This window comes from Parambassis ranga, chromosome 10, assembly GCF_900634625.1.
Source record: "Parambassis ranga chromosome 10, fParRan2.1, whole genome shotgun sequence".
NCBI classification, from domain to species: domain Eukaryota; kingdom Metazoa; phylum Chordata; class Actinopteri; family Ambassidae; genus Parambassis; species Parambassis ranga.
Window position 1 is genome coordinate 17,402,748 of NC_041031.1, and position 12,603 is coordinate 17,415,350.

At 40.5% G+C, this 12,603-nt stretch overlaps 1 protein-coding gene across 1 annotated transcript in view; it reads left to right on the forward strand.

The window, feature by feature from the left end:
• tnmd (tenomodulin) overlaps nucleotides 1-12,603 on the forward strand; it is a 50,472-nt gene that overhangs the window by 27,161 nt on the left and 10,708 nt on the right. The window contains exons 3-4 of the mRNA XM_028416441.1: nucleotides 2,335-2,475; nucleotides 9,702-9,809. Of these exons, the coding sequence (XP_028272242.1) occupies nucleotides 2,335-2,475; nucleotides 9,702-9,809 (249 nt within the window). The remainder of the gene's footprint in view (nucleotides 1-2,334; nucleotides 2,476-9,701; nucleotides 9,810-12,603) is intronic.

Here is a 12,603-nt window from a genome sequence, read left to right on the forward strand (position 1 = left end):
TACAGAAGCTATTCATTTCTATTTTCAGAATGCCAATTATTGTGCACAGCAGCGACTTTGGCTATTGAACCAGTTGAAGTCAAACTGTTGTAATACATTATTATCTATTTCAGCCTGGTGCGGTGGGGAGATTCTCACTGCTGGATTTTCATCAAAAAAGATAGCCTGCTGAAAATGTAATTCACTGTTTTAGTATAAATCAATAAGCCTCTAGAATCTATTCCCCCATTCCACCTTTATGTTAATATAAAAGAAATTCTCAAATACATCTTTAATTCTCCACACGGACTTTCTGACTGTTTAATAGCCCCAATTTTATCCATAACTGCTCAATTGACACTTAAATTTCAAGCCCATCTTAATTTGGCTTCTCCTGACAATTTTAAGTTCTACTTCTCTTTGGATTCAAGGCTACTGTGACCCATGTTAATGGAGATTTATAGGCTGGTGCCATTCTAACAGTGGTCGTCTATTAAGAATTATATCCCATTTGATCATTATCGCATTGTTCACCCTCCAGAAAAAAAGTCTTTCCTGTATGTGATGCTGTGTATTATTTAAATGTCCATATGAGATAGGGGAAGCACAACATGTTAGAGTCTGAACATGAGAGAATATAAAGTGAAGGCTAATTTTGCGTTAGAGGACATTCAGATGGTTGTGATGGGGGGGAGGGGGGGTTATAAATCCTGATGGACTCCCATCCGAGTGTATTCATTAATCATGCGTCTCATTGGCGAGGCTCTGATTTGCCACTGAGACAGATGAAGATGAACTCAGCAATATATTTCTCATCATAACACAACCCTCACATAAATATTAATAGCATATTTTCAGCTGGTGGGCATGAATCATTTTTCAGACAGGGAATTTTAAGAGCTATCCATGCGTGTCCAAGAACAGTACATAAGCAAGCAGTTGTGATAAACAACACTGCTTTAAGGCAACACTGAAGAGAAAGCTTTAACTGTACGCCACGTTTAAATCATCTTTATTTTTACTTGCTTCAGGCAATCGCCCATCAATACATTGTCTTGTTTGACAGTTTGTTTTAATTGTTAAAGTGACTCATCACTGATGTTTATGCAACTAAACAATCTCAAAAGCCAGAAAGCTTGTAACAAACACAGATACAAGAAGTACTATAGTCGCAAAACAAAGAACGGACAAAAGGTTGGACAGATGTAAACAGCGAGTAGTTAAAGCTTTAAAAAAAGCTTTTTCCTACTCACCCTGGAACAGACAGCTAACATCCAACACCAACATCCAGGACTGAGACATAAAGCCCTTGCTGAAGTGTTAAAAACTGCAGTTAACCCCCACAGCCTGTAGGGGCCGGCTTAGAGAGCGAATCAATCCTCAGACCCCCATGTAAAATTGCCAACTTTAAAGGACAAATAAATGTTTACAGTTTGTAACAAAATAGTTTTGGTCTGGATGGACATTTCCTTTCATGATTTAATTATTTTTTCCAATTATATAAGAACCTAAAACTACTCAGAACTGTGGGAGTAACCGCTTCCTGCTTTCTCGACTGCACGTCTCCCTCAGCTCCTCTTGTACTTCACCTTTTGTCTGTAGTTGGAGTTTAGGAAAACTGCGACTCTGCTGCGAGGGCAACAGTTGGAGCCTCCACTGAGACTCAAAATAGCTTCAGAAACCTACGAGTGATGTCACAGTAACTCCACAGTCCTATACTGTTTATGCCAACATCCTCTGATGGCACCTACATGTCACTCAAATCTATCACTTTAAAACTTACAATACAATAGTAGCTGGTCATTTTGACAGGGTGGTCTGTAGTGACTCACTCACTTTTGCTTGAAGTGGCCATTGAGGAAACTGCAGTTTTCAGCTGCATTATAACTTGAGTTAACTGGTCTGACAGTTTGTCTAAAATCATTTTTAACAGTTTTTTACCTCCATTTTATGTCAGGCTGACTTTGTTTTCATGTCAGCTGTGAATTGTTATTTGTGTTTAACAGCTCATATAGACATGTCGATCACACAATATTTGTGGCAATTATTCTGTCTCCATTTTTTCTGGTTTTGGCACTGGAAAATGATGTTCCAATTCTTAATCCAATATGCAATGCTCTCATCACCAACATAACAACAACAACATTGTTTTCTTCCCCCGAGGGAAACAGCTGTCAATGAAAAAAAACACCTGGTCTGTTTGACTAATTGGGGGAAGAAGAAAAAAAACTAAGATATTGGCAGAAAAATGTGATGGGCATTAAAAAAAAAATTCAGAATTCTTGTTCCCGTTTCCATGAATTATGGTTCATTGCATAATAAAACACCATAATGACATGTGTGCTGGTGTTTCAGGTGTATGACCATCAGTACAAAGCCCTGCTGGATGGCGTAGAGACTGACAGCGTGATGGAGATTGACCCAGGTCGCCGCATTGAGATCTTCAGAATGGGAAACGGGAGCGAGGAGGTTCTTGAAGTGCACGACTTCAAAAATGTGAGTAAAGGTCAGCCGAGGCCATGTAAGCTTTTCTTCTTTTGATGAAAAACTGATACTATAATTGTGTCTTTGCTCCAGCAGAGCAGGATTACAATGTTCACATCCTGCCCTTTTCAAAGAGACAATTGACAACACTTCCTTTCTTTTATCATATTTTCCCTCTTCAGTTATTCCTCCTCTTTTGTCACATATTGAAAAGGGAAAGGTGTGCCAAACATTTCAGAAACACTAATGATATGATTCTCACTGAGGGATTAAAAGATGCACTACATTCAACAATTTTTAGTAAGCAGGGACACAAGTGAAGATTTATGTGTTTAAGTGCTCGCACGGCAACACGGGGGAGTGGAATCAGTCATACTCGCACTCTTTCAGGTTATTCTATACAGCAACTTCTCAGAGACAAACCCCATTAAGAAGCAGTCTCTATTTGTTTCTCACACCTTTTTCAGTTGCAATTTTGTCTCCAGCAGAACTCATTAACTTACCTTTCATTCCTAAATCCTGCTCGAGTGTGCAGGAGGTTACACATGCTGCACCTCAGAGAAAGAAGCGTGCTGCTTGACTGGGTAATGAATGCTCCGACTCTCACAACCATTATTTACTGTGAAATGTTGGGTTGCGGAGCTGAAATGTTACAGGATACACCTTATTCTAACAAAACAAAACAAAAAAAAACCTACACTGAGTTATTGTTTCTGTTAAAATGGGCTTTGTGAATCTATGAAAAACAGCTATATGATAGAAAACCACACAACACCAGATAGCTGCACTCAGTCTCTACCTCAGCAAGCACAATGTCCCACACACATGCATAAACATGCCTGTTGCTTGTTCCACTTCCTGTTAGTGAAGCACATCCCCCTGAGGAGATCTGGTTGATTCAGTGCTGCACTGCGGAAGACTAAATAACAAGCGAGTGAGCAGGGTAATTCAAACCTTATTGTGACAAAAAAGGGAACTCAAGAAAGAATTTACAAAAGGTTATACTTGTGTGCTGATGTTAGAATTGATTTGGTTAATAAAACGCACACACACACGTATATCACCTTATTACAGACCAAAACCACCTTTAAAACAACCTCCATCAAGCCTGAGGGCTGTGTGAGGAATGGAAAATGAGGGGATTATGCCAGAGCTGCAGACCACCAGACTTATTTTAACACAGGAGAGAAAGGAAATAAAATAGAGAAAAAGACATCCTGAGAGGGACTGACCATGTGGTGTCTGTAAAAACAGACTGAAGAAAAGCACGAGAGACAAAGCACTAATGTGTGGATAAATATTAACTGCACACCAAGGATATGTTTTTTTATTTTTATTTTTTTTAAAAGCAACAAATTTGACAAGTTCGGTAAAGTGTGAAATATTATGGCTATCGCACAGAAGACAAGCTGGTATAACATTTAGATTAATGGTAAAGATCTTGTTATGCAATATGCACAACTGTTCTAAAAGAGGTATTTTTTGATAAACAGGTAAAAGACTGAAGATAAGGACTAAAAGACTAATGTATCAAACCAGCATGAAGAAAAATGGGAATATAACAGAGAGGCTGATGAGATGCACATGAGCAGTCCAACACAACGGCATGAGCGGACTGAGTGCTGGTGGGCAAAGGTTTGCTTAATTAGGAAAAACTGCAACAAAGAAGCATTGACGAAACAACATCTCATGCAACAGGGAAACAGCAGAGGATCCACAGCAGTAACCTATAGTCCTGGTTGGTACACAATTCTGCCTCCAGCTGGCAACAAATAGCCACAATAAGCAGACTTGGTTCTGTGAATCTCTAACACAGGTCCAATAGCACAGTGAAGCCCTAAGTCTGGACCATATAGTGACATGTAAGTAGAGGTGATGCTACATAAAGAGGTCACACCACTGCATAACTAATGATGCAGCGAGTATAAATTAAAAAACACAAACTTTTGCTATAAAGTTGTAGTTGGTTTAAGTTTCCACTTGTTCAGCCGATACATTTTTACTCTTGAAAGATCTTGAATTGACATTTATAACCCATTCTTATTGATGAATGATTTTACTTTTGGCTCTGGCCAAAACATCCTCTGGGACAAAGAAAGCCAAAAAGTTTCCTACAACCAAACAGCAACAAGAAACAAAATGTACTCCTATGCTCGCACTTAGAATATAGGATTAAAAACCAGTCTGAGCGTTTCCTCTAATGTCCTTTTTCTTATATAGCTCAAATTCAGGCACATTGCCGTTTCTTTAAAGAGATGGCCGACTCCTCGCTGACACTTAGATGCATCTTTTCTATCGGTTTCCTACTTCACCTATTATACCTTCATAATTTTACGATTAAAAGTGTAAATATAAGGCCATTCCCTTCAAGCCATGCCTGCAGCAATGCAGACCTGCTGACTGTTTTAAGAGTTCAAGAAGTCAGCATAAAGCCATCAAGCAGTGAGCTCTGGTATGCCCTGAAGCAGACTTCACAGCAGCCCAGCACAGACTGATGTGAATATATCCTGATTGTGTGGCGCACATATGCGATACCCAAAGATTTATGTACAGATGTTTCCAATACTCTGTCCCTCATATATCAACAACCTTCCCTTTATTCATCTGTTGTCTGTACCAGGTTTATCTTTAGCAGGCGAGGAGTCATACATTAAAAATAACACTATCACATGCACCATTACATCTGTTGGCAGTTTAACCTGTATGTCTTTGGGCTGAGAGAGGAATCCAGAGGACTCGCAGCCTCTCACTGTGAATGGCAGGCAGTGTTTTTCATTTACCTCCTGCCCTTCCTAGTAAGGCAACACAGACATAACTCTCAAATTAAACTGCTGCAGCCTTTCAGCAAATGTCTATTGCCAGTTTTGGCTCTGCTTGAATTCAAAGCTTAGAAGTTATCAGTCTTACCTTCAAAATGGCTCCTAGCCTGAAGTTCGAGGTAGCCAGCATCCATAAATCACCACAGATGCTGGAAGAAACAGCTGGTGAGAGCAGCCAGTCTGAAAGTAATAGCATTTATTATGTTAATGTTGTGTTTCAGCTTTCAAATGTAGTTAACCCCTTTCATTTCTAGTCAACACCAGCACCTCATTTCAGATGCTCCTGTTATGTACAAACACAGCATGAATTTTATCAGTTAAATCTTTGGTGGTCCAAACACAACAACTTGTGTGGTAGAGACAAAAAAACAAAGCACAATGGCTGGCAAACCTATTAAAATTATTAAAGCACCCAGTCCTTTCCAGTTAATGTAAGATATGTGGCAGCAAGCCACCATTGTTAATGAAGGGCACTTCCAAACAAAACGTTTCTGCATGGTTTGCATGGCTGATTTAACAGTTGTTTTTCCAATTTTATCTTTTTATTCTTACAAACTTTTTTTTTTTTTTTAAATTCCTGTTGGTAGTGCAACCCCACACACACACACAAGAGTGTTTTTATTTTGTGTGCAGATCAAATTTACAAGGAGGCACCTTGAGTATATTAAATACACAATGTATGCTTTCTGTGATGGCAACAGTTCCTATGCTGACCTATACACTTTAGATACCCTCTCTCACTTTAACTATACACTGCACCCCTGGACAGTTGAAAAAGAATTCCAAACTAGTACAGTCGAGGAAAGCTCCACAAACACTCAAAAAAGTAGGAAGTGGTGGAAAAGCTTAAAAAAAATGGAGAAGAAGAACAAGTAAAGAAAAAAATGAGAAATTCAACTCAAACGTGGAGACCGCTGGAGACCAGGTAACAGCTCAAAATCAAAGTGCATTTTTAAAAAAAGCTGGGGGTCATACACAGGTGATCAGTTAACATACTGTAGGAAAACAAATCCAAAGGGAGCAGACAAAAGCCAGGAATGAGCAAGCATCCAAAACACTTACTGGAAAGGCAAACTTGTTGACAGGGAGGAGGTGAAAAAATCCCAAAAAAAGATACAGTGATGGGGGTATCAATCAGAGAAGCAGGCTGAGAGTAAGAAAAGAAATCAGTTACTGCAGGTAAAGCAGCCACACATAGGCCTCTAAAAAGGACGCATGAGAGAAAAAGCAAGGTCTCCTGGCAGAGCTGATTGGATAATGAAGCACAGGTGTGGGCAAAAAAAAACAGGAAGACAGGAAGCTCATCGGGACACATGATTAGATTTCAAAATAAAAGAGGACTTACATTCAAATAAAACATGACAGACTAGGAACATAAGCTGTTCAAAAGTCAAATGATTAGAAAGCATGTACATGATGAAATGAACAAAATAAACACAATTCCACTCAGTAAATCTTTCCAATGTGCCCCTTTGATGCATGCTGTATTGTAGGTTTGTACTGTATTTGTTGTGTTTCATACAGTCAGTGCTGTCTGTCTTTCAGATAGCCTTTAGCCATGAGAATATGTCGGTCAAAGGGGAATCTAAAAAAAAAGAAGAAGAAGAAGAAGAATCTAACCTTTCTTTCTCCTGCTGCACGCTGCACTGCCTCCTCTTTCCCCAGTAAATACAACAGCAGCATCAAAAACTCGCCTCCAGCACTCACCTGTCCAAAATTTCTTTGGAGCATTTTCTGAAATTCATGACTGCAGGAAAACTAATAATGATGGTGGGGATAGCCCACGGTAACATAACATGATTGACTGTGATGTCCACATATTGTGAGCTTGACCATCCATCAGAAACAGATGGACACACCTGAAAAGGAAGTGAACACACAGTTTTGTTGTGTAAAAAGTCACATTTATTGGATTTATATGAGAAAAAAAATCGTAACTGGTTTGTACATTTTTTGGTAAAATACAAAAACCAACATACATATTTGTGTTTTTGGCTGAAAGGGTGATTAAATCAGCGTAGGAGCAGACACGTACTGGCAATTTTACTGCAGGGTGCTGTTCATTTAGCTTAGCTGCTGTTGAATGATTTCTATAATAGACACAAACATCAGTTGCTTTCCTTGTTATATGTTGAAGTATTTGTCTGGCCAGTGCTCCTTCATCCTCCTCTCATGTTGAGGACTGAGGGCTGCTTGACTCCACTTCCAATCTAGAGGTTTGTGGCTAGCTGGTTAGCATGTTAACTTGTCACATGTCACAGCTGCTGTTTCTTCACATTATGTTCCTCATTTCCACCATTTTAACATTTCTTAAATATTTTAAAACTGGCAATGTTACAAAATTCTAAGCATTATTATTAAAGGTAAATGGTCTGTTTTCTATGTAGCACTTTTCTACCTTCCCTTCACATTATTCACATTTACACTTTCACACACCAGTGGTGCGACCACTGGGAGCCCGAGGACACATCAGCATGAAGCCAGGGCTCGGGATTGAACCACCAGCCTCATGACTAGTGGACAAAACTGTCACTAAGTGCTTTGCAGAGCCCATCCATCCATCCATACATCCATCATCTGAACCCACTTTGTCCTGCAGTGCAGGGTCACAGGGCGGCTGGAGCCTATCCCAGCTCTCTACAGGTGAGAGGCGGGGTACACCCAGTGCAGAGCCCATCCTCACCAGGAAAATGTAACATGAGGTCCATGTTTCAGTCATATTTCACCAGCCGAACCTCTTCGTCTTAATGGGGCTGAGGACTCGTCCCAATGGTAGCTGAAACTGATGACCCACAGTGGGAGCGGTTTGACATTCAAATGTGTTTAAAGATGTATCTACCCCCTTACTCTATTTTTAATGCCTAACGTTAACTAGTAGGTTTTTATGCCAAAACTAAACAACAGGTGAAAACTAAACAGCTTGCAGTGTCAGGGGGACTTGAACCCCAGACTCCTGGATGACAGTCTTACACATTATCATACAGACATGTCAATTTGCTTTATTGTCTCAACAAAAACGACTCGGACCGTAGGTTTAATACATCACAAGTAATAGATGTCCCTTAAATGAAGATAATTTTGTGGGTCGCATCGAAGCATCAACCAAACTAATACCTGCTGACGTGACATTATCTCTACAAACTGAATAATGAATGCAGCTGCATGTTGTCTGTTCTCCTGAAAAGACTCAGATGTGCATGTTGCATATGGATACACCGAGTGGATATTTCAGCATTGTTAAAATGACATTGCTTTTCCATTTCTCATCCCTGTGTTAATGTGTCTTTCTTCATTTTCTGGTTGACCAAGCCCAGTAATCATTGTATCTCATCACAGCATCAGCCCTCTCCTCTTCTGCTGCAGCTCATCCAGCACAGTAGACTCAAATTAAACAGAGACTCATCACAATAAAGCCCGGCATAAACATCATGCTTTTGTGCTTGAGACTATTATTGCCCCATCCTTTTTCCACACAGATGAAATTACATGCGGTAGATTATGACAGCCATCACTTTGCATTATGTCTTGTGCAGCTGGTATCTGGTTCTCAGGATGACAGCAGCACAGAAATCATGGAAATAGCACCCACATGGTCAAGTTAGCCAATTCAAAGGAGATGTCATAGCAATCACCGTGTTGCTGTAATTAAATTTAGATTGAATCAAGTCCATTTTCATGGTACCGCTCATACAATTTTCACTTGATACAATTTTAAAGGAGCCATGGCAGATGTAGATCCTTCCATCTGTTCTAATACAGTATGCTGAATGAGCAGCTCTGCTCTGCAGAAAAATAAATTGGATACAATCTGATCTACTGAACGTCTTCCAGACTTATTCCGGCTGAATATCTTAGATTAACACACAATAGCAGTAAGAGAGAATTAACAGATCTTTCTTGTCTATTGAGGCTCTGTGTGTGTCAGGCTAAAAAGAGCCACAGTCCACATGGTGGAGGATCATCAGTGGAGCTGGAGAGAGTGACTCCACACTTGACTGCGCAGATTAAGAGAGTGACAGAGACCTATGACTGGCTAATTCAATGGGGGCACTCTCTGTAGAAAACACTTCATTCTCAACAATGTCGCTTGGCTCTCCTGTGCAATATATCCTACTATGAAGTATTATATAGCCTTAGTGGAACCTTTTTACTTCATTCAGCTTGAAAGCATACAGCTGTGTTGCCAAGGCCAAGAAGTCATCAATTTTACAGCATGATAAAAGAAAAAAAAAGATCAAAACACACCTCTTCTCACTCATTAGGTTTTAACTTTTTAACTGCTTTGATTAGCAGCAAAAAGCTGAGCGTTTTGAAACGATCGCCCTGGCTCTTATGGGATATCCACATCACAGAAAGCTGATGAATGATACATACATCTGAATTCCTGAGTATCCCTTCGTTTCTTTTTCTTTTTCAAAGGGAATCACTGGGATCCGGTTTGCCGAACATCAGAGGTGCTACATCAGGACCCAAACTAAGAAACTACCTGCAGTGGCAGAGGTGGATACTGAGGACACGGAGATGCTGGTATGGCTCCTCTCTTTCTCTCTCTCTCTCTCTCTCTCTTTCTCTCTCTCTCTCTCTCTTCTGTCTGTACCTCAGGCTCTCTGTAGTCCTGCAGAGCCTGTCATGCATATTATAGGAAGATAACCAGAGTAGAGCACTGTGGGCACCACACAATCCTCAGCCTGTCCATCTCATCCTACCTCCCCCATCCCACTCACTGAAGAATAAACCGAGGTTTGTGGTGCCTCTGAAACCACCAGAAAGCCTCTTTGTGGCTCACATCAAATGGTGTTTGCTGTCAATCTTGAGCCAATATTAATTTTTAATCATCTCCTCCAAAGGCTCTACCCAAATAGCCTAAAGGGGAAGGGTGCAAGAGAGATCTGAGTGAAAGGTAAACCATTAAAATGGTATTTTTAAAAGATGTTTTCTTTGTAAAATTCACAAGACTCCTTCTCGAAGTTTATAGTGATTCATTTTACTTCTCTGGGTTCGTACAGTTGTATGTGAACTTCTGAAAACGGACTGGAAGAAATTCAGTCAATCAAAATTCCCATTTTTTTTTCAGTGTCACAGTGCAATTCACTGTTCAATGCTTGGTGTTCAAAGAGAAAATCCTTCTCTCAAATGTCTCCACCACCAGCATGCTCTCATTTACATTTCACATTGTAGCTGAGAAGAAGTAGCTGGCAAATATCTGTTACTCCACACTTACAGCTTCATTTTAAAAACAGAATAAGCCAATTGTCAGCCCAGTCTCAGTTTTTACTTTAAGAACACAAGCTGTTACAAACACTGTTTTGTTTTTTCTTTTCTTTTTTTTTAGTCTTCTCATCTGCAAAATGTCTGATCCACGTTTACAGATACTAATTGCCCAGGCAGCACCATATGTCCATGCCATCTCTGTCTTCTTTTGTGCACTGTGAAGCCTAATTGGCTTAATTCACAGCTCCAAAGTGAATCATCTGAGGCCAGCAAAGTGACTTAGGCTCATACCAACAGTTACAGAAACACTTAATAAACTAATGTTTCAAAAGGTGTTCTAAAGCTGTGGATTAGATTGTTCTATAATCACAGTCAAAAACCGTTACAACCTGCCTGAAGAGATAGCGAGTAAATACACACGCAAGGAGCCTCGACTCAACTGAACCAACATTTGAAACCCTAAAAACACACGGTATAAAACAAAAATAATGAGGGCAATAGCAAATTGTATGTTACCAAAAAGATAAAATTGTGATTTCTGGGGTATGACAAATGTAAATATAAACAATTTTTTTCATTTATAATGTCTAAAGCTTTAGGAAACTTATGACAAGAGTGATACAAATTAATTCTCTACTTCTATCATTAACTCCAGTCTAAAGCTACTAATACTGCAGCAGATGATGGTTTAAACGCACAAAAGCGGCGTATTACACAACAGAAATACAGTAAATGCCAGGGGGCATATTTGGGTAATAAACGGTGACCTTGTCTTGGCCTCACCAAAGTCTGTCCTCACATTAGAGAGCGGCCTGTGACCCGTCCTCAGCGAGAGTACGCCCACGTGTGACCCTGCAAAAGATCAGCAGAAGTTCCTCCTCAGGTGGTGAAACACAGGAAGCTCACAGGGGTTAAAGCTGAGCACTAATGGTTCCTAGCTTAACCCTGCCACAGGCTTTTAGGAAAAAGGGCTCAGAGCAACCACGGCAGGCTTTAGAGCTGAGGTGGAAAACAATAGAAAAAATTGCAGAAAAACTGCAAGCAGCTGATAAGGAAATGCAGCCCCTGTGAGGGAGAACCAGGTGACAAACATGAATTGTTTGCCAAGATTTTTCCTTCCCTTTTCAATTTGCCTTCTCTATGAAACATCTGAGGGAGTAATCCCTGAGCTTCATTCCAGTTCCCCCAGTCTGACACAGAACTCGCCTTCCACCTCTTTCACATTCCTGTAACATTGTCAATGGATGGTTCTTGCTCCATTAAACAGCCACTTAATATGGATGACCAAAGCTCACCCAGCAACCCAAAACCTCCCACTCAGACACCAACTGCAAAGAGAAAAACAGCTCGCTCAGAAGCCACACCGCTGCAGAGGATGTGAATACACCAAAGTCCTGTCAGCACACAGTGCAGATTGTTTGTCTCTTATTTATCTGCATGAGCTCAGTGAATGGCAGGGTGGCCAGAGAGACTGTAGCAAAATCTTCCTATACTGATGTATTCAGTAACACATGTCTAGACACAGTGCTTGAGAAACTCAGTGAGGTATTGACTACTCACTTGACTGCTGCAGTTAATTAACTACTGATATGCTTGTGGTCCTTCGTGACAGAGGACTGGCCTGTCCAGACATCTGGCACATTTATTTTCCTTTTGGGATTTACACACACTTAGTCCAGCAGATGTACAGCATATGGATCCTTAAGGTCCCTGACCTCCAGAAAATGATCCACGGCAGTGATAATGTGAAGTAAGCTCCTTCTTCATTTTGGGGACGAGGTAGTAGTCTAATGGTGGTGGCGAGACACCTTTCTGGGAGTTGCTCTGCTCTATGGCAATGTAGAGATCATATCTTGGATCTTGTCAATCATCTTCCATGTGGTGACAGTCATCAAACCTTTCAAGTCATCGTCCAGGCTCTCTCTCTCTAGAATTCAGCAGCCATGCATTGGGCCATTGTCCTAATGGACCTCATTAGGTCATAAGGACCGAGGTAGCTGTTGACTTCACTGCATTATCACCTAAAGAGCTGAAGTGTCTGTGCATCTAATGAAAGCCATACATCGTCCTCCAGGTGAAGTATCACCACTTGTAGGATACTGTCAGTTAA